At 57.3% G+C, this 26120-nt stretch overlaps 2 protein-coding genes across 3 annotated transcripts; both read right to left on the reverse strand.

Moving 5' to 3' along the window:
- Positions 1-281: 281 nt before the first annotated feature.
- On the reverse strand, positions 282-11177 carry SH3BP1 (SH3 domain binding protein 1). The gene is made up of 18 exons (XM_075742874.1): positions 10408-11177; positions 8508-8550; positions 8038-8142; positions 7091-7167; positions 6684-6795; positions 6509-6585; positions 5691-5826; positions 4962-5030; positions 4490-4580; positions 4058-4200; positions 3854-3965; positions 3677-3758; positions 2928-3008; positions 2705-2821; positions 2158-2255; positions 1840-1969; positions 1585-1700; positions 282-1099 (listed from the first exon to the last, which is right to left on the reverse strand). The coding sequence occupies exons 1-18, from the start codon at positions 10467-10469 to the stop codon at positions 765-767; spliced, it is 1986 nt and encodes a 661-aa protein (XP_075598989.1). The 5' UTR covers positions 10470-11177; the 3' UTR covers positions 282-764.
- Positions 11178-12641: 1464 nt separating this feature from the next.
- On the reverse strand, positions 12642-23863 carry GGA1 (golgi associated, gamma adaptin ear containing, ARF binding protein 1). Of its 2 annotated transcripts, XM_075752964.1 has the most exons (17): positions 23693-23863; positions 23040-23124; positions 22662-22737; positions 22030-22128; positions 20632-20755; positions 20018-20118; positions 18839-18919; positions 18287-18424; positions 18062-18143; positions 17522-17629; positions 17067-17222; positions 16178-16242; positions 15859-16037; positions 15465-15748; positions 15007-15176; positions 14653-14763; positions 12642-14484 (listed from the first exon to the last, which is right to left on the reverse strand). In XM_075752964.1, the coding sequence occupies exons 1-17, from the start codon at positions 23721-23723 to the stop codon at positions 14374-14376; spliced, it is 2001 nt and encodes a 666-aa protein (XP_075609079.1). In that variant the 5' UTR covers positions 23724-23863; the 3' UTR covers positions 12642-14373. The 2 variants fall into 2 exon arrangements, with proteins under 2 accessions (XP_075609079.1, XP_075609088.1); XM_075752973.1 differs by lacking the exons at positions 22030-22128; positions 22662-22737; positions 23040-23124; positions 23693-23863 and adding an exon at positions 21879-22015.
- Positions 23864-26120: the final 2257 nt, after the last annotated feature.

Consider the following 26120-nt stretch of genomic DNA (forward strand, 5'->3'; position numbering starts at 1 on the left):
CTCCCTGCTGCTTGGTCGAGTCTCTGGGCAGTGGAGCAGCCATTACCTTCTGACTCTGTCCCTCCGCGGGCTGGGGCAGCCGGCTCCCCTCCCGTCTTCCCGTCCTGGGGCAGAGCCGCGCCTCTCCGCGTTGGCCTCCCCGGCGAACTCACCTTCCTTCCTCCCGGCTGCAGCCTGTGGGGCGAGAGGCCTCCAGGACCTCTGGCTCCCAAGTACGCCCTGCTTGCACCTGCCTGTGACTGTGACACTGGCTCTTTAAATATTTAGTTGCAAAAAATATATATATATATATTTATATATGTCTGCCTGTGTGTTCCTGGGGCAACACATTTGAAGGCACAGAGGGCCTGAGATCATGGCTGTGTGCCCACACACAGCCTCACAGGGCCAGCCTGCCCATTCTGGCCCCTCCTGCTCTCTGGGCACGGGAGGACCCCATGGCACCTGAGGGGGTGACTCACCCGCAATTGGGGGATCTGGGCTGGGAGCTGGGTCCCGCAGGGATGGCAGGGCCCAGAAACCCAGCCCAGCTCCCCGGCAGGGACATGGTGGTGTGGGGAGGAAGGCTCTGTGGAGACGGAAGAACAAGGGGAAGCGGGCGGAGGGTCCCAGCTGGCGTGAGCCAAGGGAGCAAGATGGAGGAGCTGGAGGGGTGTGCTCCCCCTCAGGCCACCCTGGCATTTCCACGGTGCCTGCTGGGTCTCAGAGGGGCACTGGGATCCACCTCCCCGGCACTGTGGTGCCCCTGCATCTCTCCACCCTGCTCAGTTCTCCGTGGGCTGTCCTGCTGGTAGAGATGTGGCCCGGGGGCTCCTTCCCTCCTCCGTGGCCCCAGGGACGCAGTCCATGGCAGCTGCTGCATCTGTCTCATCTGCAGAAGGCCTGGGGGATGGCAGGGCATCCCGGCTGTGGCGGCGTGCTGGCTGGGGGGGGAGCGGCGGTGGGACAGAGGGAGCTCGGCTGGGTGCCCCGGCCATCCGTCGTGGCCGGGCTTTGGGGCTGGCTGCGTGCTCGGGCGCTGCCGGGGTGGGAGCCTTGCTCCGGGGCTGGGCCACGGGCAGTGGTGGCATCATGGGTCGGGCCGGAGCTGGGTGCTTGCCTGGAAAGAAAGCTGGGGTGGGCTGGGGTCCACTCCGCCGGGGTATCTCCCAGGGGCAGAGGGGACCGCGGTGCTGGCCGTAGGTCAGGCAGGAGGCCGCAGACAGATTGATGGACAAACTGGCCCTTGCCTGGCTCCCATACTGCAGAGTCAAGCGCACATCAGCTTTTGGAGGCTTTTCCCACCCTCTTCCCTTCACAAGGGGCCATGAGCTTTAACTCTTCTTTACGGTGATGTTCATCCCCCACACTGGAGGACCAGCTGCATCCACCCCTGCAATCCCACCCTCGGCTGGGGAGGGAGCATGCAATAAGGGGCCAGATCCTGTCCATGCTGCCCCGGCCAGAGGCCCTTCCTCTCGTTTGGTAGCAGGGACGTCCCCAGCACCCTTTCACGTGGGGAATGGTGGGATGAAGGCAAACCAGAGGAGGTGGCGTTGGTGGAGTGTCATCTCCCAAGCACTGTGCCAGCTGGGGCACCCTAACCTTTGCGGGCAATGTCATCGGTCGTCTGTGGAGCTGGTGGTCCCACAGCTTCAGGAGATGGTCTGGTCACTGCTGGGGGTACCGGCTGGGACCTGGCTTCGGGGTCCTTTGAAGTGCTGCACAGAGAATTGCGCAAGTCAGGCTTCAGTTGGGCATGGTGGTCCTGGCCATAAGGGTATGGCCCATGGGGTGGGATAAGGGGAGGACATGGGGAGAGCTGGGACAGCCAGAGCCCCCAGCTCGCACTGGACTTACGCCTCTCCTTCTGGGAGAGTGGGGGTGCTGGCCAGAGGTGGCTCAGAGGATGGCTCTTCAACCGGGGTGGTCTCACTAAGTCCACCATTTGCAGGTGGCATGAACATGCCCGAGACGTTGAAATCTATCTCTGAGTTGAGAGAAAGGAGGGGACCCTGCGAGGAAGTGCTTGCCACCCAGAGCTTCCCCCAGTGATCCCACATTGGGGAAGCGGAGCAGCCCCCCGCTTCGCTCCTCCTGGGGATGGAGAAATGTCCCTTTCCCTTCCTCCACCCTTCACCCTGGGCTGCAGCCCCCTGAGCAAGACCCTGGCCCTACCTCCCGGGAAGAGGGTGTCCGCATTCTGGATGAGAGCTTCCACCACACCCACCACCTGGATGGAGGTGACCGAGGCCAAGTCCAGTTGCACGGGGTCTCTGAAGAGACAGGGGTGGGGGAGGTATCACAAAAGGCTTTGGGGGCATTAACCCTTTTGGTGTTCATTCCTGAGGGAGCAGAGCCCAAAGGGAAGACAGTCCAGCCAAGGGGGGTCAGAGGGTGGGAGATCGGCCTTGTTCCCTGTCCTGGAAACCTGAGTTTGGTGTTGGAGACCAACGGTGTTGGAGGCCATCCATGTCACAAGTGCTCCAGGTCTCAGCCTGTTCCTCTGCTACTTTGCAGAGTGGTTAAGCGGACACATGCTTGGCGAGGGGACACGCCACTCAGGGAGTGCATGGATGAGGGATGGGATTTGAGGATGGAAGAGGTGCAGGTGCTTTAGACCAGCCTGAAGGCTGCTAGATCAGCCTTTCCCATGGCGTTTGTGCTCAGGGCACCCCAGCCAGGGATGGCAAGCTGCCTCCCACCCCTCCGCGCCAGGCCTTACCCTGTGCTCTGCTGCAACCACAGCAGGTTGGGGCCCAGCACAATGGCAATGTTGCTGGGGGTCATTTTATTCAACTCCTGGTGTTCGGCCAGCTTGGCTAAAAACTTGATCAGATACCTGTGGGGTAAAAGGAGGGCGAGGGGGCATAAGTACGGATTTGGATGGGGAACGGCTGCCCCCAGTGACTGCTTGAGGCCAAAGAAGCCCCATCCCTGAAAAACACCTCAGATTGTTGTAGCTTTCCCGGGGCAGGCGGCTGCAGGTGTCTTGCAGGCTCTGTACGCGGCTGTCAACATCCTTTAAGCTGCGAAAGAGAAGAGGGAGGAGCAGAGACCTCAGCCCGCTCCCTATGGCAGAGAGGGACACGGCATGCAAGGGAGGAAGGCCAGTGTCAGCCTCCCCATGCAGGGATGGACATGCCCTGCTGCTGCCTTTACCAGGCAGCTGAGCCAGGCATTGACAAAATTGCACCCCAAAGGCTCAAAGGGATTCAATATGATATGAATACAACTTGTGGGTGGGCCTGGGGGGTGAGCACTGCCTTGCCAGAAACAACAACCATATTTTACCATGACTACAGGGGTCAATGGCACTGAGCTGATCCCTTTCAGAAAGGTGCTCTCTCCCTCCCCCCAGGCTTTTTACTGTGCCTCCTCTGCCACTCCTTCCATCCTGAAAGCAAGAGGCTAAAGATGAGATGGGGCTCACACCACTGAGGTGAAGCTCTTGTTAAAATCAAAAAGGGTGCAGCCTTCCCTCACCCTGCCGTGTTTTTTTATTGCTATGCTCCGAGATTTTGGGCCATTTGGATTTCTGCCGAGCATGGAACAGACCAGGCGCTGTGTTCTTATCTCCCCATGTGGCAAACGAGGCCAAGCAGCCCTGGTCTGAGTGCTGGGAGGGATGGAGGGAGGGTGGTGGGGGCGCTTTTTGAACCCCACTGGGCTTTTCTGCCCCAACGCCCAGACCCACCTGGCCACTTTGACCCATTCGTTGTAGAGCTCGAAGGTCATCAAAGGCTGGGGCAGCTCCCGTAGGTAGGATTTCAGAGCACCTGGGAAGGGAGAGGGAGCAGTGGGGGTGATGGTGGTTGGGGGATGGCAGGGACTGCCCAACTGTGTCCCTCCATCCCGCCTCACTGGCACCCACCAGCCACGGCATGGGGGTCTGAATAGAACTCCTCCAGGGCATTGGAGCCGCTGGCCAAACTGCTCTTCAGCTTCCTCAGCACCGAGGCACCTGCCGCCAGCCGGAAGAGTCCCTGGGGATGGGACAAAGAGGGAAATGGTGCAGGGGGGCTGCATTTTGGGGAGGGGGAGGGTGGCGGGGGGGGGGGTCAGGAGTGCTGCTTACCTCCTCCCTCATGCCAGAGGCCAGCAGCATCATGACACAGGCTTCGATGGGCAGTGCGATCTCCCGGCCCAAGCTCTTGAGGTGTGTCTCTAGGGGCACGCCGTAGTACCCCACCACTGGGGTGTCTGCAGTGAAGGAGGGCTCTGGAAGAGGGAGATGAATGTCAGGAGGGATGGTGGCCACTGGGGCCATCTGGCATCTGCCATGTCAACATCTCGCTCTGAGCCAGGGCTGGCTGGGTGGAAGCAGAGGCAGGGCAGGCAGCATCCTCAGCCTGCCTCAGGATGCTGTCGCCATCACACCAGCCCGATGTGGGAAGCAGCAGCAGGCACAGGGAGGGAAAACCTGCCTTTCCCAGCCTCACCAGCCATGCTCACATCCCCCAGGCTCAGCTGCGGCTCTCCCCAGGCTGCATGGAGAGCTGGCAGGTACCTGTCTGGCTGTGGCTTTCCTTCAGCTCCGCCAGAGCTGAGTCCAGCGATGCCAGGGACTGCCGGTGGTACTGGGCTTGGATTTCCAGCAGCTGCCGGACAGGGAACAAGCAAACAGCACTCAATTCAGCACTGGCTCCTCTTGGAGAGACTCACATCCCCAGGACATTGTACCCACATGGAGAGAGGGCAAAGGGGAAGCTGAAAGGGGACCCCCCCCCCCAGGGTTCATGGGACCGTGGCTATAGTGAGGGGTAGAGGGCAAATTGGAGATGGTGGGGTCACTGGGACAAGCTGCTGTTTGCAGTTGGTGCTAGCAGTGCGTGGAGCAAGGCCAGTTTTGGGCATCTGCTGGTGCCTGGGGCTGTCCCCTGCCCTGGCTGGAGGGTTCGGTGCGGATGGGGACAAGGCTGGGCTCACACATACCCCAGGAGATGTTCACATGCGGAGGAGGAATGCAAGAAAGGACTTACTCTGATGAAGTAGCTGGCGTAGCTGTCCTCTTTGGTGGAGAAGTGGTAGAGGTCAGCCATATACTCATCCTGGAAAGGGAGACATAGAGAAGAGCAACCTTCCATCTCCTCCCTGGCACCCATAGAAGAGGGAATGTCTTTACAAAGCCCCCCCATCTGGGCCATGAGGTGCCTGGGCAGGGTCTCCAGGGTGTATTGGGGAGGCAGGCTGGGACCATGTGGGGATTCCTCCTTGCCCCCATCGCTTACATTCGGGTAGCGTCAGTGACCTGCCCTATGATCAGGGTCCTGGCACAGGAGGCTCAGGGACAAGAGGTCCCTGCACCTCCAGCTCCAGCACACCCATGGGATCTGCCAGACAAGGCACTAGGCTTTTCAGAGAACCAGGGCAGAGGTAGAGAAAGCTAATGTGAAAGTCCCCTGACACCTAGCAAAGACCCCAGCTCAGCTGGCTCCCAGCCCGAGGGGACTCCATAAGTTCACTGCTCTAGCCCCTGGAGCCTTCTCTCTGCAGCAGCTTGTGCTTTGAATCCTCTACTACTCTTCTTCCCTGGGCTTGGGCACCTCCCTGTTTCTGCCCCTTGAGGGGCTGGTTTGCCTGCAGAGGGCAGGACGTGCCAGCTGGCTGCATCTGTCTTGGTGTGGCATCACCTTGGATGGAGCCACTGGAGGGGAGCAGGTCTCCAGCTTTGAAGCTTCCCGGTGGGTGAGAGCGAGTGACATTCTCACCTTGCACTGCTCCACCTTCCTCTTCACCTCCTCCTCCTCTTCCTTCAAGATCTCCAGTTTGTTGGCAGCAGAAGATGCCCCGGGGCCAGCGCCAGCACCAGAGCTGTTACTGGAGCTCTTGGCAGCTTGGTTCAGCCTTTGGGGTGGGAGAGAAGAGGCACACCCACAGCCTCAGCACAAGGACATGGGGTGTGACGGGTGTGCAGAAGGGGTATGGGGACTGCAAGGGGGGTGGAAAGTCACAGCACTGCCCTGAGGTGGGTTTCCTTGGCCAGCACCACTTACTTCCCTCCCCCAGAGGAAGATGCTGCTGCACCAAGGGGTGCGACATGGTCAAGATGGGGAGCATTCAGTATGGCTGCCTGAAACACCCAGGGTCTGTAGGACCCTTCCCAATCCCTGTTCCTGAGATGTTCCCTCCTCTCCTCCCTCCAGCCAAAGGGAAGGCAGTGTGGAAATGAGCCACCAGCCACCCACAACTGGCCTGCTTTTCCTGAGAAACTCGGCATGGGCTACCTCACAGGAGTCAGAGTGGGGTAATCTCAGCAGCACCGAGCAGCACCAGGGCACTTTGCTGGCTTCAGCAATGGCCTGCCTTTCTCTCCTGTGCCACGGAGCCAGTGGCTCAGCCCAGAGCGGGATGCCCTCACATAGAGGGGCTGGCTGGGCGCTTCCAAAGAGCTGTTGCCTCTTTGACTTCAACTCCAGCCCCGGGAAATTTGCTTCCCAGGGCAGTCATCTTCCCCTCTCCCCCAACCTGGCTGGGGGCTGCACCCTATGTGCTCTGCCTCCCCCCGCAGCCGTGGTGTGCTCCGTACCGGCTCTTGATGGTGTTCCAGTCAGAGATCAACTTCTGGAGGGTCTTCTTGCGCTTCAGGATGATGGGAAGCTCCTCCTGTGGGAGAGAGGAGCCAGAGGGAATTGCAGAGGCTTAGGGATGCGGGAAGGGGAGGTGAGATGGGGGAGCAGAGCTGGGACGGTGGCCAGGGCTACCTCACTGAGCTTGTTGAGCGGCTGCAGGACGTCATGCTCCAGGGTGATCTCGTACTCAGCCAGGATTTTGGCCAGCGAGCTCTGTATGCAGCAGCCCATCTCCAGGGCTTTCCTGCATAGGGGACAGAGATGAAATGACTGCGGGCTGGAGCCATGCCACCCTCTGACCTAACACCTCCCACCGTACCCCTGTCCATGTGGGACCCTGAGCCAGCCCCTGGCCCCCTCTGTAACTGGAGGCTGAAGGCACTGGCTGTTCCTTCTGTTCCTGCGACACCAACCCTTGCTCTGAGGACAGGGTTTGACAGCTCAGCTTGGCTGTGGAGCCCCTGAGCCAAGACAGTGGCTCTGTCAGGGTCTGGCATCTTTCAGGGTCACCCTCAGCCCTTTCTCCCACTGGCACTTACCCGAGGCTGGACTCTGTGTCCAGTTCCTTGAAGCTCTCGGCCATCGTCGTGGATAGAGCCATCAAGGGCAGCTTCTTCTGCACAGAGCCAAGGATTCGGGAATGGGATGGTGAGCTGGCATGTGGCAGCTCTCTCCTCATGAAGCATGCCACCGTGGCATGGGAGCAAGTGGCCAAACCATGCACTGGGTCCCCACATCTTCCCCTGGCCCACCCAGCCCCATTGGCCCTGGGGCCTGAGGAAGGGCCCTTTGGATGTCCCTTCAGCCAAAGCCAGGATCCAGTTAGCTAAACAAGGCACTGAGGCTCCATAGTTTGTTAGAAAACCTCCGGTCTTCTCTAAAATCATCCCCTATGGAGGACCGTGACACTGATGGAGGCCTTCACCAATCCCAGCTCTGCCGCTGCTTCAAATGTACAGAGCAGTTTAATCATCGAGAACAATTAAGCCAAGCTGGGGCTTGTCAGGCTGCCAGGAAGAGAGGAGCCCACAAAATCATGGGGGACCTAAGGAAAGTTCAGGGAGATCCACTCTTTGCTTCCCAGACAAGGGCTGGTGAGCACCAGCCAGGAAGAGAGTGGCAAGTTCAAACCAAGGAGGAGGAAGTGGTGGCACCACTGTGCCCAGCCACACTGTGATGCTCCTCACCACAGGGTGCCGTGGGTGCCAGAGGTTCACAGGGATTCAGGAAGGGATGGACAACAGGGCTTTGGAGGGTTATTCAATGCGTCTCTGTCTCAGGAGGCCTCAAGTCAGTGATGGTTGAGAGGGTTGCCCTGCTCTGCTATACCCAGTTACCTGCTGGTGGCCATGGCTGCAGATGGGACCTGGGCTGGGCTTTAGGCCACCCTTCAGCAAAGCCTGCAAATCAGGGGGCTGGTGTCCCCTTTGCTGGCGGGGGACAGAGCTGGGGCAAGCATGGGCTATGGAGGGAAGACTCTACTCACCACTCGCTTGTCCATCTCAGAGCCGCATTGCCCCTGCAGGCAGGCTTGGAGCCTCTTGGACACGCTGTGAGCCGCTCGCTTGGCCGGCTCGACCCTCTGCTCGATCTGGGAGTGGAAAGATGGGACTGGGGAAGCCCTTTTGCCAAGCGTGGGAGCCCTGAGGCCATCTCCCCACCACCCACATGGGTGAGCCCGCCCAGCATCCCGCTGCAGCCCAGAGCATCCCCAGTCCAGGGAAAAGGGAGCACAGCTCCTGGTCAGGATTCATCCCATTTTTTAAAGCCTTTTCCCCTGGCAGGAGCCTGCCATTCCCTTAACGCTGTGGTCCTGGAGTTGCCCGCCGGCACGCGGGCAGATCCCAGCCCCGTGACTTGGACGTGCTGGCAGGGCAAATTGCAGGCAGGAACGGGGCAGGTTCCCACACCCAGGCACAAGCAGGCACATGCCTGCCGGCCCAGCCCATGCCTCACCTGCAGCAAATCTTCCGGCAGGAGCTCGGTTGCTTCTTGGGCTCTGCGGAGGAAGGAGAAAGAGCCATCAGTGGATGGGAGTGACCTCCACCCAGCCTCCTCAGGAAGGCAGGTCCTTATGCATCTCACCCGTCTCGCTTTGGGCTCCTGGGAGCAGGAGACACTGGCTATGGCCTGGACCATCATATACAAGGCTATGGGCTGAATGAGCCCAGGGGGATGAGAACAGCAGGAGCAGGGTAAGGCAGCCAACCTTGCTGGCTGGTGGACACCCCATCAGGCAGAGCTTCCAGTTCAGAGCACCACAGTCAAAACATCCAGATGTGACCTGATTTTTGGAGACAAGGTGCCTAGCAGGGCCACATCACAGGTGGGATGTTTGCTGGTGAAACCTTCTACCCCCCACCGCCCACCTCTCTCCGGAAGGTGAATCCAGGGCAGTGCTGTTGGAGCCTGGCATGCGTCTTTGCAGGCCACAGTAGCCACCAGCTGTGAGGCCACCGATGCTGGAGCAAGGATATCTTTATGGTCAAGCTGGGGACTGAGACGCCAGCCTCCCAGAAGTGCCTAGGTAAAAACAGTGTTCTACTCAGTTTTGCAGCAGGTATTAGGAGTGAATCTGGCAAAGGAAACTTCTGGTTTGCAGCAAATTCTGCTCAAAACCAAATTAAAAAACCACCAGCTGCCATCACCACCAAACCTCCTTGATGCCTTGCATAGAGGAAACCTCGCTTCATTGCCTGCTGCCATTGCTACGCCCTGGGAACCCCATTTGCTTTCCCTCTGCTGCTGCTGCTTTTTCCCCAGTTCATGTTTCTCTCTTTTCACCGCCCGCCAGAGCCAACGCAGGATGAGGCCGTGGAGCTGCAGGAAATGGGGGCGGCTTGGTTGAAGGCAAGCAAAATCACGTGAGATTGCAGCCCGCGGAGGAGAGGCTCTGCAGCTGGTGGAGAACTTGCTCTTGGACCGCGCAAGCTGCTTGAGACCTCCTGCCTGCCTGGCATTAAACGAAATGGAGGTGTATCTAACATGGAGATGAGACATCTTGAGGGAGGAGGGATGGGAAAGGGAATCGTGCTCCCCTCTGGGGAATGCAAGAAGAGAAAGAGGCCACCAGGATGCAGGAGCTGCTTCTCTGTGGCTGGTCTGCTGGGCTGGCTGAAGGACCTCAGCGGTCCAGGGGACAAGACTGGTTCTGCTCAGCCTCCCAGTGCTGGAGAACCTGTGGAGGTAGCTGTAGGAAAGAGGGAGTGAGGGGGCTGGGAAGGGAGTGCCCAGCCCTGTAATTTCAGTTCTGGGTTTTGCAAGGGGAGAGCTTTGGAAAGCCGAAGAGAAAAATAAGGAAGCAGTAGAAGTAGGATGGGGCCGGAGGGATTTATGTGAACCTGCAAGTCCTCCATGGGTCCTCTCCTTGAAGGGCATCCCGGGAAACCCTCACTGCCGGGCCGGCTATAGCTATGCAGGACATCTGGCTCCCATGAGGCACCCTGGGCTCAGCAGGGAGGGCAGGTCCCAGCTCCTAACACCTTCCTGGTCACTGCACAGCCAAGGGCATGTGGCTGGAAGGTCCCTCCCCATTGCCCTCACATCCTGGGGAAGCCAAGCTCAGGAAAGGCCTGTTTCCAGGTGGATGCAGCATCTATGGGCCCTGGGAGAGGTAGCCAGGCTTGGGGACCATGTCCCTGCTGAGCAGCACCAGTGCAGCCTTCCCACTGCCATGCGGGTGCCGGGGAGCCACAGCCCCTCGGCTTACGCTGAAGATGCTCTAAACCCAGGGTCATTCCCCCCTTTGCCCTCAGCACCAGCCATGGGAGGTCAGTCCAGCCCCAGCACAAGCCCTCCAGGACCCGTATCCCGCTCCCTCGCAGCCCTCCGGCACAGGTAGCAAAGAAGTCCTTACCGGGTGGTGATGTTCGGATGGGACAGCTGCTGCCGCATCCGATTAAACTGCCTCTTCATCATCTTGAGAGCCGGGAGGAGACCACGAGACCTGCTCCGCTTGGCTGTACCTGCTCAGCACCCCTTGGTGACGCTTGGCATCAGATGCTGGCGGCGCCTTGGCTCCCCGGAGCCGCTCTGCCCCTTGCTTTTCCCTGAGGACCTCTCCCTCCTTACTCCTCTCCTTCCTCCTTCCCTCGTTCCCCCTTTTTCTGTTTCCCCAGCTGGTCCCCTCCCTCGTCCCTCCCCAGGGATGCCCTGCCTGCTTTCTCTTCCCCTCCCTTGCACTCCCTTCTCTTGCTCCCTCTCTTTTTCTGAGCTTCCTTCCTCCTCCGTCCGCCCCTCCACCACCGATCAGGTAAGAGCAGTTCAGGGCTCCTGCTCCGCTCTGTGTTCCTGTCACCACCCCACAAGTATAAATAACTTCAACCCAGCCTTAAAGGGGAAATATTACAGCAAACACGTAACAAGGCAGGACAAGCAAACGCCGCTGCTAAGCCCTAGCGAAGGGCTCACTTTGTTTCTTGCTGTCAGTCTCAGCCAGGGTGGTTTTCCCCCCCTTGCCTTGCCCACCACCAGCTACGCTGTGGAACAGCCCGTGGCCATGCCAGCTGGCTGTGAGGCACATACAGGGTGCCCTGATGTACACACCACCACTGCTGCCCTACCTGGTCACCCAAACTCTACCACCACCCCTGGGCACCTCTCCGTGCTCGTGGGTGCAGCTCCAACCTCTTCCTCCCCGCAGCGTATTCCCCTCATCAGGACAAAAGCTGGGGGGCGAGCAGCAAAGCCGTACCTGCAACCCCTTCTGTGCCCACAACCCCACTTTCCCTCCCTGCCATGCTGAGGCTCTCCGAAGACACCGCAAAGCTGCGGGCAAGGGCTGTTGCTTCACGCCCTGGGGAGGCCCCCCTCCTCCCTCCCCGCTCCCCCGCTGCTGGCAGGGCTCCTCTGAGCAGGGCGGATGGGCCAAGCACAGAGCAGCAGCACCCGTGCACAGTTGCACGGGGACCACAAACTCCCAGTTCCCAGGCTCGGGTGTTGCCGGCTCTCTGCAGAGCTGCACCAGGGCTCAGCTGTTTTTTTTTTTTTTAAGTCTAAAAATATCCCCCTCACACCACCACCACCTTTGCTCCTGGCTCTATAAGATGTAAACCTAGACTTATCTCTGGCTACCTGCAGCTGGGACTTTCCTCCTTCTGCATTAAGAAAGAGCAGAGGTTGCTGTTGGCAAGGTTACATGGCTGGCAAAGGAACTAGCACCCAAGCCCTGACGGGAAGCGGTCAGCTTGTGGGCAGATGAAACAAGCAGCAAAGGAAAAAAGAGGTGGAAGGGACACTCCACCTGTGCCCCAAAGCCTGAGGAGCAATAATTTGGAGCTCTGCTCCTTCTTGGGGGATGGGGGAGAGACTCTAGTGAACATGTAGCAAAGAAGTTCTGGACCTTGTTTTCAAGCGGGGACCAAGCAAGCGAGCACCATTCTCCCCGCCTGAACACCAGGTTGCTCTAAACCTGTGGCCAAGCACGCCTGATCCCTGGGGGTGCTCCTAACAGGCATTGCGGTCGCTAAAGCAGGCAAGGGCTTCAAGCGCCCCTTGCAAAAACACAGAACACACACACACTCCCCTCCCCAAACCCTCACTGGCTGCATCAGGTGGTGGCCAAGCCGTGGCCTCTTTGCTCCCATGCAACGTCAGAGACCTGCTCCCAGCCCCGGGCTGCTGCTTGCCGGAGCAGATCCTCCTCCTTGCACCCCTGCAACAACTGCTTCCGAGAGGCAGCCCCGGGGAAGAGGAAGAAGTGCTGCTACAGGCGGTGGTGAAGCTGCAAACAGCTGCATGGGGCATGGGAGCAAGCTCAAGCCCTGCTCCCCATGGGCTGCGGGGCGCTGACCCCTGCCCAACGCCTCTCCACGGGGAGGGAGGGAAGCAGGCAGCACGCAGCTCGCTGTCTGGAAGTGATTCTGCTCTCAAACAGGAATTGAGAGCAGCTGGGGGACTTCCACCAGCCCTCTCCCTGCTCATGGGAGTGGGGAAATCATCATGGCAAGGCCCCGGGTGATGAATTACGGGATTGCAGGGGCAGGGTTTGAACTGGAAGCGACCCGTCGCAGGGTAGAATATCAGCTCCTCTGCAGTCAGGGAAGGTGAGGGGAAAATACATTTCTTGGGTCAAAAGGCAGAGGGCCAGGATCAGGAAAGAACTCTTTATTTCCCATAAATACAGCAGATTCTTCGCGCCGGGCGTTTAGTTTTAAATGTTTGTTTTCTTCCATTTACAGAATTTTGCACTGAAAATATATACAAGTCTGTTCAAGAACCAAACAAGATCTGCAAAGAAAAAACCCATACAAAACCCTGAAAAGAGACCAGAAAGGGAAGTAAGACACAGCAAAACCCCAGCATAAAGACCTTGCTTCCCCCTCTCCTCTATCACTCGCTGCACCCAGCTCCGACACCTCACCTTTGCTGCCCCCGAGCCGAGAGCGCAAGGCACCCCGCTCGTCCCCATGTCGCACAGACTCCTTCTACCCTCCAGCAAGCTAACGCAGGGCGCAGCTTGCCCCTGCTTTTAAGATCAGGCCTTGTTAAAACCAGCTTAGGGATGGGAAGCGTCTCCTGTGGTGTAAGTCCAGTGAGGGATAGAGATTGCTCAGGACGTGCCACCCCCCGGTATCCTCCGTGCCTGCAGATCCCCGCTCTTGTGTCACAGTGATCAGGCGGCTGGGGCGAGCCCCCTCCCCGCCGCAGGGAGCCAGGCCGGCCCACGGCTGCGGGCGAAGGTGCGCAAGGCACAGCTGTACCCCCCACCCCCCCCCCCACTTCCCCGTGCCCCCCCAGTGCAGAGCCGGGCTCCCAGTGCAGAGCTCAGTGGTGCCCCCTGGTGATGGGCTGGGAGTTGGGGAGAGACCAGAGTCCAGCCCATCACCTACCCACGGCGAGAAGATGCTGAAGAGCCGAGCAAACCCCCTGCCCCACCACACTCTCCAGCCCAGCCAGGTGGAGGAAGACCACATGCTGCTTCCTCTCCCTGCTGGGCAGGAGGCTGCGGGGAAGCCTCAGCCCCCCTCTCACCCCCCCAGCACACCCCTCAGGGCTGGCAACCAGGACAAAGTTCAGCAGCAGTCCCCAAAGCTTGCTGTTGTTGATAAAGCACACGGGAAGGGTGTGGGCTTCCTCGGCTGTGGGGGTTCAGTGCCCAGGAGCTCCAGCCGAAGGGGAGGGGAAGGCACAGAGCAAACCCTTCCCAACCCCCGGGCTCCACCCCAGCGCCCACCTCCCACCCGCAGCTCCACAAGCAGCTGGAAGGAAGGATATAGGGGGAAGATCTCTCCTCCTGCCCCCCCCCCCCCAAAAAAAGGGCAGGTGCCTGCTCTCTTGTGATGGACACACCCAGTCTCTGTCCAGCCTTGTTCCACACTAGGTCCAGCGCAGTCCCACCAGACAGGGAACCACTAGGGCCCAGCTCCAAGGAGGGGACAAGAGGGAGCACCACAGAGCATGAAGCAGCTGAAGGGCTGGAAAGCGTGGAGGGGACAGACAAGGAAAAGGATCTTCCTATGCTAGGCCTTGCCCCAGGCTGAGGCTGTGAAGCTCCCCATCTTTGTTTCCCACTGCACCTAGCGGGAAAGCAGGGTTAGAAGAGAAGCTGGACAGACTGGGGAGGGAGTGACGCCTTCGGAAGAGCAGGGAAGGCAACTGTTCACCCACATGAGGCTTTTCACTCCACTCCTAGTCTTGTGGGATGAACATCTCCTGGCGTCTCTGCTCTCCTGCATGCTCCCTCTGGCCCTCGCCCGGCCATCTGGAGAACAGAGCGTGAGCAGCAGCCCCCCACCCACCCTCCCCATCTCCTCGGGCTGCTCCAGCCCCACAGGGTTGGCTTCCCAAGGACTCTGCAGTGTAGTGCCTGCAACGTGCGGCCCTAGAGGTTTCCCCAGGACTCCGGTGGGGGGAACTGGTCCACGTCCCCCATTTCATTGTAGGTTTGCTCTCCCATGGTGAAGGTCAGCTTGTACCGTAGCCTCACTTTCTCCTGGAGACAGGGGAGAAATGATAAGCAGTCAGAAGGGTGGGAAGAAAGTCATGAGGCACAAACCATTCAGGTCTCTAGGAAGCTGTAGAGGGAATAGGGACAGGGTAACCAAACTTTGCCCAGGCAGCAAGACCAGCCTCTGCTCATGCCCCAGGCCGGTGCTGTTACCTTCTGTGGGTTAGCTAGCAGCAGGACTTGTGTGATGGCACTGGGGTGGACAATGGGGTTGAACGCTGGCAGCTCCGTGCCTGAGGGAGGCTGCAGCTTCACCTTCATCACCTAGGGAGAGAGAAGAGCATCCCACATTCCTGAGAGGGACTGGGCAACCAGAGGCCCTGCTCCTGTATTTATATTCCACTGTCTAGTTGAAGAGAAAAACACTCTGCTGGTTCCTGCTAATCTGAAGGCAAGACAACTCGCTTTCAGCCCCAGAGAGCTTTCTCCACCCACCCTGCCTTTCCTGCAAAGGGAGAATCACACTTTGACTCAGTCTGGGGACCTCAGCCCCAGCAGCCACCTTACCTTGGGGACGGCAGACTGAAAGACAATGTTGCGGATGGGCTGCGGGGCCGTGCTAAGCATAGAAATCACCACCACAAGCACATCAGGCCTCTCGGGCAGGGCATCCTTAGCAAAGTGGAAGAGGACGCGGAAGCCGTGCTGATCATACACCGTCACAGGGAGGATGCTGCCTGTGGGAAAGGCAGGGACAGGCAGCAGTGAACCAGGAGGAAACTGGCCCTGCGGTAACCTTTCCTCATCGCCCAAACTCCACACAAGTAACAGAGATACCACTCCTCTTCAACCTCCACAAAATCCAACAACCTGGAAGTTTCCTCACATTCTTCCCTTCCATATGCCCAGGGTTTGTTCCACCTTCTTCATACCCTGTCCAGTTGTTTCTTCCCCAATTTGTCTGACTCCCTTCCAAACAGTCCACCCCCGCCCCAAACTTGCCCTACTCTTTCACCCCAGCTCACTGGGTTTGATTGACTCCAGAGGCACAGTGATGTTGGCCAGCGAGATCTCCTGGGGCAGCGCAGCGGCAGGAGGCCGTGGTGGGACTGCAGTACTTCCTGCTGGTGCGGTGGCAGCTTTGGGAAGGGTAGCAGGGGCAGGCAGCTCTGAGGTCAGGGGCAGCGTGGGGTTAGGGGAAATGCTCTGGAGCACGGGCAGAGCGCTGGGATTGTGGGCCATGCTGCCAGAGCTGCTCCTGTTCTGGAGATCCCTCAGGGTGAGCCGGGGAGGGGGCTGTTGCTTCTCCCTGGAGGGAGAAAGAGCAAGGAGTGGAACAGGGCACTGAAATGTCTGTATCCAGCACCCCAAAAATGGAAAGGATGGGGAGAAGTGCAAGATTGACCTTCCCCTGCTTACCATCGCACTTGTTGGGACTCTGGAGGCAGAGACTGTTGCAGCAGAGTCTTGCCCAGGAGGTCCAGGTCATCCAGGCCACTGGTGAAAGGAGAAGGTTTGGGAGAGGACGTGCCAGCATCTGCTTTGACTGGTTGCGTTGCCATGATTGGAGTCACACTGAGCTCGTTGCTATCTGATGACTGTAGGAAGAGTGCACAGGAGAGCCCCCAAGCAGGGCTGCATATCAGCACCAATCATCAGACCTGGGACACTTCCCTGCCTAGTCCATTTGTTGTTCCACCACCCTCCCCACCTTCTGCCCCGGCTCCCAGCACGTTACCTGGAAGCTGTTCCAGCCACTGCTGTCACCAGCATGGGCAGGATGTGGTGCTGGGTCATTCAGGCCTGTCAGGGTAAAAGCAAACATGAAGCTTAGCTACCAAGCAGGAAAGAGCATTAAACAGGGCCTGAATAAGGCACCAGTAACTGAGATCCCTCTGGTCAGATAAGATGCAGAAGCAGCAGGGCAGAACCACCAACACGGTCTCAATCTCTGGCCCTCATCCTTTCATGGGGGAGCGCAGGGAGGGTGACAGTATTTTTTCTGCCCAGAGATCCTCATTTACAGTCTAATTCCTACTGCAACTGGCAGATAAGTGAACACTACTGGGTTAACAGGCCCCACGTGCACCTGCACCTGGGGGATCATGTTGTCTACTTCATGCTGTTGTACTCAAAACACCAGTCTTAGGAAACAGACACTTTGTTGGGAAAAGCAGGACTCTTAGGGCCTTCTAGGACTGGCACCTCACAAGATTTCAATGTCAAAAGTTCTGGAAGTCCCATGCGTCTGTTGTCAGCTCATGACTTCAACTGGAAGGACTAAACATGAGGAGCTGGGGGTGATCCACTCGGGTGATCCCAACTAGGGATGGCCATTGCATCACTCTTGATTTACCTGCCAGGTCAGTTTTCCCAGAGCAAATCAGAGGGCACATCCCTGCAGGCTCTTTCTGACTAGTCAGGAAAACACCACGGGATTGAAGTTCAGAATCATAGCAGGGTCTTTCCCTCCTCCCTCACACGAAGTGAGGGACACCTCTTGGTCTTTCATTATTCACCTCTCCCAGAGCTCTCCCTTATTCATGTTCCTACCACAAGAAAAAACATCCATGCAGACTGTCCAGAGTCAAGGAAAGAATAAAGAGCTTTTGCTCTGTAATTCTCACCTAAAGACATGAGTTCATCATCCAGCAAGGAGACAGAGCCAGCTTGGTCAGGCACAGGGACTGCTGAGCCACCTGAAAGGGTGGGCAAGACTGGGTAGGAAGGGCCTGATGCTGGAAGATCCAGGCCTGACAGATCCAGAAGCGCTGAGGTGCTGCCTACAAAGAAGGAACAATCTGAGACAGAAACCTTATTCAGTCCTTATCCAGTGTGCTGAGGCCAGTTCCCATCCCTCCTCACAGCTGGGAGAAGGAACTCCCCATCTGCTCTCCCTTCCAGTTCCCCCTCTTCATGCATCAGACACCTCTGCAAGCCATTTCCTCATCTCACCAGCCCCACTCTGACCTCCTGCAGATTTCACCTTCCTACTTCTCTCAATGTTCTCTCAAACTGCAGGAAACCAGCAATAGGGTCCCCCTGCTTGACCTTCCTGTCCCCATTCCCCAAGTCCCCTCACCTCGAAGGGGACCAGCCACTGTCTCCCCATTGATCTCTTCTCCCCGCACAAGCTGCTTGTAGAGATTGATCACCTGTGTCAGATTGTCATTGGCTTGCAGGATCTCCGCTGAAATGGAATAGGTGGGAAGGAAGTTTTAAGAAGAAAGTGAAGAAACAAAAAAAGAGTGAGCTTTATGCCCCAACTCTCTCTATTCCTTCAAAGCAAGGCCCAAGGAGCTGCTAACAGCCCACTGCAGATAGCATTTTTGCAAATGTTGCTGCAAACTTCATCGAGGTACGTTGATACCCCCATGGCAGTCTGAGCAGGACAAGCTCAAGCATCATTCCCACTGTGAAGTGGAAGAAGCCTGTAACACTGCTAATTACTGCCACGTGCCCCTGCTTCGTGCCAAGCCATAGACTAACGAAAGTACAGTAAGCAACCACCCCAGAGTGGTGGCTGCTGATGGGCTCCCCATGGCATGGCATCAAAGCACAGGCTCCCTGAAAGAAGACTGAAGGAGAAGGGGACAGAATGAGAAAGGCCAGATACACTTACCCAGAGCTTCATCGTTGTCTTCTGTGTCACTGGCAAGTCGGAAAAGCATGGGCCTCATGCGCTCGCAGCGCTGATACAGCTCCTGGGGGAGAGGAGAAAGGGGTGCTCAGGCGACCAGCAGGATGCTCAGCTGGAGGTGCAAAACCAGAAGGAGGAACGTGGCAGGGATAAGAGTGATCCATCTCTGCTAAGCCCAGGGAGGATGCTGGGATGGCCTTTCCTCACCTTCATTAGGTCCTCATTGCTCTCTGTTGTCTCCCCCTTGCTGTAGTTTGTCACCATCTCTGTCAGCAGCTTCACATTGTTGTTCACCTCCTCAATGGCATTCACCCTCTTGGAGATCTTCTCCATGCGCTTCTGATCCTGAAGGGGAAGAACACAGGGATGTCCTTGCTCTTGTCTGCAACTTGGAAAGGAGGAAAGCTGAGCCAGCCAACACACCAACTCCCTGGACTAAGGCATAGCTGCCCTCAAAAGAGGTCCCTCTCCACTGGAAAACTCCAGATCACCTCTGGGTCAGCACTTACCAAAGAGGGGTGGAAGTGCCACGAATCTAGTGCTGCAGCAGGGCTTGGGCCACAGAAAGTGCCCAGAGCCATTCCTTCAAGTAGCCAAGGGACGGCAAAAGTCACACAAGGACTCTTTAGCAGCTGCTGCTGCAAAATTTTGAGCAGAAGCTCCACATGTCTGCATGAGAACAGAGACCCACTGCTCCCTTGGTGCCAACCACTGCCACTCAGACCATGACTCTCCAGCTCCCCTTCTCCCCAGCCGCACCTCCTGAACCATCTCCTTGATGAGCTTGTTGGCAGCCCGGAGGTCCTCAGGATGGGAACTTTTCAGGAGACGAGCTAGTATCTGCAAAAGAGAGGGTACCTCTGAGCCTAAGCTGAGGGGTGGCAGCCAGAGTCACTCCTGCAACACCAGAGCCAATGGAGCTACCCCCGGCCCAAACCTGTGTCTGGCAGAGGTGGCAGACAACGCCAGCCATTTGAAAGCCCAGCCACGAGAGCTTGCGGGCTATCAGAGACAAGGGAGAGAAAAAGAACAACTGGTCTTCCTTTTCCCGTTGTGGTTCTGGTTATGCAAGATAGGTCTTTCCCTGAAGATCCCCTGCATTCGAAAGCTGCCCCTGCTTGCCCGTTATGCACCATGGAGACCCGGGAGCGCAGCAGCAGGAGTACTGAGGAAGAGAGAAAGCCTACTTTAACGCAGGGAATTGCCATGGGATTGTAATGGACTTCTACTAAGACCTCTTCACATGCCTCTTTGCAGGTGCAATTGGTGAAGAGGGAGAGCTCCCACTTTCTCCCCTCTTCTATAGTTGGAGAAACATCCCACTAGCCGCCTACAAATCCTCATTTGCATGCTGTGACCCATGGAAGCAAAATATATCCCCTGCAGCACACTGGCATCGCACCTCTGATGCAGAACTAGACCCGGAGAAGCCTAATACTTGCTTAAATCTATCAGCACTGACAAAGCAGAGGTTTGTCTGAGTGGTCACACAATTCTGATGGAAAGGCAATGCAGGATGGGTCCAGGAGGGTATAAGTAGTTGGGCAATACGCAGATTGCAGTGCTGGGGGTGGGGAAGAGATAACAGCAGCAGCATCTGGGGCTGGGATTTAAACCTCATGGCTAGATAACTCAGAAGCCTGAAAACCGCAGAACGACAAACCTCCCAGAACCTGCTGGGCTAATGTCAGTGCTCCACCCTTCACACCATCCTGCAGCTAAGAGCTCCAAAGGTCAAACAGACCCACATTCCCCACCTTTGGTTGTTTCCTTTGTCATGATGTTGGAGTGGGCCCTCAGTATTCTTGTGATGCATTTTCTGAAGGACAGCATGTAGAGCTGGGGCCTTCACTCTTTCTGGATCTCTACCCCAGGAGGACAGGAGATCCTGGAGCAGGGAAGATGTTTGCTGTCCCTCTCCTTGCACTGAGCCCTTACCTTGGATTTCTCTTCATCATCAAAGATTATGTTCTTGGGCCGAGGGGGAGGCAGTGGAAAAGGAGCATCGTCAGGCAGTTTCGGGTCACATTTCACAATCCCTGCAACAGAGACCAACGGAGAGGTCAGGAGGACTCACTTGCTGAGGGATGGCACTGCCACCTAGGTCATTTATTCCCTAACAGACCACCAAACCCAACTGGGACTGAGGGGGTTTGGGTCTGCTCCCACTACCCATGATACTGGATTGTGTTTTCCCAGAAGAACTGCCCCCCACTCGCCATAAATATCCTCTCTTAGAAAAACCCAGCATCAACTGCCAAAGCACTCGCAGCCCTTAAGCACCAACTCCTTCCAGTGCCCCATCTCCTGCAGGGAGCAAGCAGATGTCCCCTCCAACCCATCAAGCAACTCAGACCACCAGAAACTCCCTCTGCCCAGCCAGGAGCCCCAGGCACCCGCTCCTTCGCCTGCCCCTGCTGCTGAACCAGACTGATGGATGTGCTGGGTCCGGGGACAGGAAAGGGAGAGTTCATTTCAGATTCTGCCCAGACAAAAAAGGAGGGAGAGCGAATTGTCCATCCACCTTCACCTTCCAGACCACTGCCTCTCACCTTGTTTCTTCAGCATCTGGTAGGCCTCTGAGATCTTCACCTCGTGAGGCAGCCCCAATGTCCAGCTGTACATCAGCTCCAGGATCTTTGACTTCACTTTTTCTGGTGTCCGGCTGCCAAGATACTAGAGGAAGAGAGAAGAGGTGGCTTGAAGCTGATCTGAGCCGTTGCAAGCTTGGCCTGTTCTTCCCCTCCCCTCCCCCAGGAGAAGTGAGACCGTTCCCAACGGCACAAGGAGGAGGAGGAAAGAGGAAGCAAGCGGGAAAGCTCACGAGGCCCTTGCAACATGTCCTATGCTGCGCTTGGTTTCCACCACAGGAAACACAAGAGGTGGGAGAAATGCTGCACCAGCAGCCCCTCAACAACACGCAGGGACAGGTGGGAAGGCTCAGGTGGATCCCTGTCACCTTGTGAAGGAAAGGGTACTGCCAATAGAAGCTGCTTAGCAAGGCAGCCCTTCAGGAATGAAGGGACAGCAGGACTGGGAGGGGAAGGACTGTGGGTCCCTGGGGCAGGGCCCAGCCCTCTCTCAGGGGCACTCTCCAGCACAAAGTGCCTGGCACTTGTTAGAGCTAGGTGAGCCCCAGATGACCAGCACCCTGCAGTGAGATCTCCAAATGTTACAGCTCTCCCCCTGTCATAAAAACACCCTTCTCCCGTGCGTCTGTTGGGCAGAGGCAATGCCTGTGCCACCAGAGGCTAGTGGCTTAAGGCAGAGGACATTCTCTAGGGTGCCTAGCAAGAGGACTTTAGTGTGCTGCTGTCACTGTCCTTGGCTATTCATCATCACCAATCACAAGCTGTGACTGGCAGATGAAGATTTTCCTTACTCGTATTCAGTCTGTGTTCACTTAACTCCATCCTTGCTGGCGCTAACTGCCATGACTGCATAGGAGAGCACGCACAGCTTGTTCTGCTGCAGGAACAGCAGAGGAGCAGGTAATGACTTGGTGCTTTAGATGGACTTGCCAGAGCACCACTGACCAGGCCTGGGCTTGCCCTCTGAGAGTGTCTCAACCAGGTTGGGACACTCCAGAGAGACATGGTCACGATGTCAAAGCTGAGGGAGATTCCTAAGCACAGACAGGGCTGACAGAGATGCAGGGAAGGTGACTCCAGGCACGCAGATGAGGTCAGTAGTCTCACAAGTGCTGGTTGCATCATGTCTAGCTGGCCCTCAGCTTCCCACATCAAGAATCAGCCAGGGGCAGAGGGGTGAAAGCTCACCTTCCCACTGGAAAACTCACCAAGTAACAAGGACTACATCTCCTACTAGCATTGTTCTGTTTCCCCCACATCCCAGTGGGCGTTTGACCTTCCCACTCAGCCACTACTTCTTCCCAAAGCCCTCCTGACACCAGGCTCCGGTCCCCTCCAGCACAATGCCCTGAGACCCACCTTAGGTGACACCACTTTGATGAGCTCATTGAGGAAGCGGAACTTGCCCACCTCGTCGTGGAACCGTTTGCCGCAGCTCTTCATGCAGGACTCCAGAACCTGGGGAGAGGGGCCAGGTGAGCCCCAGCACGGGGTCAGCAGCAGGTTCAGGAGGGAGCAGCTCCCTCCTTTTCCCCCCTCCACAGGCACGGAGCCTGTGGCTATCCTCACAGCAGCGTGGAGGGACACCCCCTTTCCCTCCCAGGAGGCCAATCATGCTCCCAAAGAGAGGCAAGAAGATTTTCCTCTTTGGGGTAAGTCTTTGCAGAGGTGGCTCAACAGCCCATGGAAGGAGATACCCTTAAGACAGCTCACAAATACTTTCACAGCGTGGATCCACAACACAATTAAGCAAACAAAAACCTTCCTATCGACTTTGACAGGCTACGATCCTTCCCAGGAACAAGACCTTTCCTACCAGTCACCCCTCCTCTCTTGTGGAACCACCTTCACCCCCTCTCCCACCCAAGGGCTCAGGTGCTCCAGGGCTTTCTAAGAGGGAGTTCAAAGTTTCCCATGCTTCTCCAGTCAAACTGGAGCAACCCCACACTCTGGCCTTCCATCTAGTTCTACGAGCCTGCAGATGCCCTTACCGTGAGGGCCTGGAGAGCTTCCCATTCCTGCGGAGACTGGATCTTGTGGGCAAGAAGTCGGGTAGCAAGCGGAGGACTGGAAGGAACAAGGGGGAAAAAGCTAGCCGGTTATTGATGAGAAACCTGGTACCTGTGTTTCTATCTGGGAATCCAGAGTTGAAAAGCATGTTGCAAGTTTAGGGCACTGATAATGCACCAAGACACCTCAAAACCCCTGGGGAACCTTCCATTAGTGGACCACGACCTCCCCCCCCACACACTTTGAAAGGCTTCATGCCGATTCAGCTCTTGGGACAACCCCACTGATGCTCACCACATGGGGAATCAAAACCCAAGCCCACGACATGGAGCAGCCTGGGGAAAAGAAGCAGCACTTACCCCTCTAGCTCCTTATTGAGCTGCTCACAGAAAGCGTTGATACCATCCCAGTCCAGGTCCTTGTTCAGGGGGTTTGTCGCTTTGTCTGCGGGAGGGGAAAGGGGATGGTGAGAAAGTCTCCCCAGGCTCCCACCCTGCGGAGGTGAGGAGCGACACTGCTCCCGCTCCCTCGCCGCCAAGTCCACCCGGTGCATCAGTGGACGACGGCGTGACGGAAAAACACGCCCGTGCCCACTTGTACAAGCCCCGTGCACACACTCCCTCACCGCCACCTCCCCGCCAGCGGCGCACACCCACCCACCGTCGCCGCACGCTCCTGCCAACGCGGGCCCTGCCCCACGCTCAGCATCCGCGGACCCCAGGTGCGCCCACGGCCACGGCCACGGCCGCCCGCCCCTCTCGCCTGGCCCCGACGCCCCCATTTGCCCGAAGCCACCCCCTCCACTCACGGACCGGCCCGTCCTGACACCTCGCTACGTGTGACCCCCCCCGAGCACCCCTCGTTCCCTCACACCCCGAACACCCCCCCCCCCATTCCACACCCCCCCCCCCCCCCCCGCAGTGGCGGCCGGTGCCCCGCTGGCGGCGCGGCCGGGCCGGGCCGTGTCGCGTCGCGTCAGGGGGAAGGGAGGGGTGGTCGCGGCCGCACTCACTGATGCGCGCCTCCAGCGTCTCGGGCTCCATGGCGGAGGGCCCCGCCCCGCCCGCCGGTTCCTCAGCGGGGCAGCACCGCGCCGCCGCTCACCCGCCCGGCCCGGCGTCGCCGAGCCATCGAGAGCACCGAACCGTCTAGAGCGCCGCCCCGACGGCCTCGCTATAGAGCGCCGGAAGTCGGCGGTGCAGAGCGCCACCCCGCTCCCCTGAGCGCCCCCTGCCGAAGCGCACCTCCGATCCACCATAGAGTTCAACGCGCAAGGGAAAGAAAGGCACCGGATGGGGAAGGAAGCGGAAGACCTCTCCAAGAGAAGGACATAGAGAGAGAATGAGAGAGGGGCAGGCCAGAGCGCCGGAAATCAGCTGCGGCACGAAAACAAACCGACCTAACCCTTCCCGGAAGAACCCACGTACTGGCAGGTGAGTCTACTTCCGGTGCAGGAATAGGACACTTCCGCCTCGCAGGGGGGGAACCAGCGTGTCCTTTAAAAGGACACGAGCCCGCCGGCTCGGGCGCATGCGCGGTGGGCGCCCGCCTGGCCCTGCGGGTAGGGGCCGTGCCCCCCGTGATGGCCGCGGCCGGGGCCTCTCCTCGGGCCTTCGCGGCTGTGCGGGCGGCGGAGGGGGGGACGACGGTGTTTTAGGAGATGTTATAAATGTCAGTAGGCGAGCTCCTGTGTCGTGGTCGGAGTCATCTTTAAACTGTTGTCAGTGCTGTCCTGGCCGGGCCTTGCCTGGCCGCCTCACCTGGCTGAGCCCCTGAAGGAGGGGGTGGGTGTGGGGAGGTTAGTGAAGCCCTGTAAATAACTAAGGCTTCAGGAATGTAAACTCCACTTGTCCTCTTTCTCCTTGAGGTTCTGGTAATCTAGGTCAGCCCTAACTGTGTCACTTAATACTGCTTGTTTTCTCTGTGCGCCAGTGGTCTTGGAAGGAACAGTGTGTCTGTGTGCCTGTGGTGATTTATTGCTTTTGTTGCGTTGGGGTTTTTTTCCTACTCTTTAAATAATGCCGGTGAAAGTTGCCAACTTAGTGACCTTTGGGGAGCATAGGGCTCCGCCTGTTTGAAGAGTCCCCAGTGCATCTCATCAGCGTGGGTGCTCAAAGCCGCCCGCTGGGGTTGGCCCTGCCGGAACCTCTGCGATAAGAGCAGGAGTATGATACAGTTTATTCAGCCTTAAAGCATCTAATCCTGGAGACAGATGTCTGAGTCAGAGTGGTCCTGTGTTGGGTTACTCATTTACAGTGCTAATCCCGCAGATGGCAGGCGAGTGAACTGCCCTGATATCTTTTCCTTATGGAGAGCCATTGTTTTGGGGGGGATTTTTTGGCCATTAAGAGGTACTTTTTGGCACTTGAATGTAATTCTTTTTTTAACTTACTGCCTTGTATCACAAAGCCTTTTTAAAGTCCCTTTAATAGAAAATTGCCACATCCTTCCCTCTGCTGCGTTCAGGCACGTTTTACATGAGTTATTTTAATCTTATGAGTCAGGCTTGCCTGTCACTTTTACCTCTTTGATTTTTCTGAGAATCCTTAAGTCATCTTTAGGAGACTGAGGCCTAGATACCGCTCTTCTAGGTCATGTATGATCTGCATAGAAGGTATGCATCTCTTTCCAACCCACAAAGCGCTGCCTCTGAAGGAGTGGTTTTTGACCCTGGTGTTTCACAGCCCCCTTTTGCTTAGGTTTCAATCCATCTGAGTCTGGAGGTTGTTTATTTTCCTCTCTTTGGCAACACCCAGTGGTTAGCAAGTCTGGGATGAATGAAAGGCTGCACCTCTTTTCAGCTGGTTGCGAACAATGGCGAGTGAACCGATGCATAACAGTCATGTCAGCAGCAGCCTTTCAAACCTTTTTTTTTTTTACTTCTCAGAGATTTAGGAGTCTCTTTCCCCTTTGGTTACATCTGCTTTCCCTATAACAAGGACTCTTAAGTGTCATAAAAAGAGAGATCTGAGTCTGAATTTTGCTCCCTGTAACAGTGGTTAGATGATGTGTGAGGAAAAACCTTTCTCCTGTCCTTTGATTTATTTTTACCGACAGCTAGAATCCCAAAGTAGGTTTAGATGGACTGAGACGTTCTATGTTGTAATTAACACCGTTCCAGAATGAAAGTACTGGAACTATAATTAGCTCGTAGCCAGTTGCAGAGGAAAGTGACTACGTGCAAGCCAGAGGCCTGGGTAGTTGGGAAAGCTTGTGCTGGCAGAGGGGTGCGGGATCCCAGGTTTGGCAGGCCCTGCAGCGCACTGTCCCGCAGAGGGCAGCAGCAGGCAGGAGAGCTCCTGCCTGATCAACCTGGGCTTAGCAAACGCTCTCGCTGCCCGTGCAGTCGTGGTGGATCACAAAACAGGCAAAGTCCCCCTCAGTCGGGAGGGGAAGGCAGCCTTGCAGGAGCGGCTGGGTCACTTGGGAGAGACGTTTTC

Source organism: Balearica regulorum, chromosome 1, assembly GCF_011004875.1.
Source record: "Balearica regulorum gibbericeps isolate bBalReg1 chromosome 1, bBalReg1.pri, whole genome shotgun sequence".
In the NCBI taxonomy this organism is placed as follows: Eukaryota; Metazoa; Chordata; class Aves; order Gruiformes; family Gruidae; genus Balearica; species Balearica regulorum.

What these genes read in the sequence shown, in the direction of transcription:
- SH3BP1 (XM_075742874.1), bottom strand. Translation starts at nt 10,469, where the DNA reads ATGATGAAGAGGCAGTTTAATCGGATGCGGCAGCAGCTGTCCCATCCG. An exon ending in GAATGGGTCAAAGTGGCCAG is followed by an intron (nt 3,009 to 3,676) that starts GTGGGTCTGGGC and finishes TCTCTTTCGCAG; the next exon opens with CTTAAAGGATGTTGACAGCC. An exon ending in ACTCTCCCAGAAGGAGAGGC is followed by an intron (nt 1,701 to 1,839) that starts GTAAGTCCAGTG and finishes TTCTCTGTGCAG; the next exon opens with CACTTCAAAGGACCCCGAAG.
- GGA1 (XM_075752964.1), bottom strand. Translation starts at nt 23,723, where the DNA reads ATGGAGCCCGAGACGCTGGAGGCGCGCATCA. An exon ending in AGACAACGATGAAGCTCTGG is followed by an intron (nt 17,630 to 18,061) that starts GTAAGTGTATCT and finishes ATTCCATTTCAG; the next exon opens with CGGAGATCCTGCAAGCCAAT. An exon ending in TGCTAGCTAACCCACAGAAG is followed by an intron (nt 14,485 to 14,652) that starts GTAACAGCACCG and finishes CCCTGTCTCCAG; the next exon opens with GAGAAAGTGAGGCTACGGTA.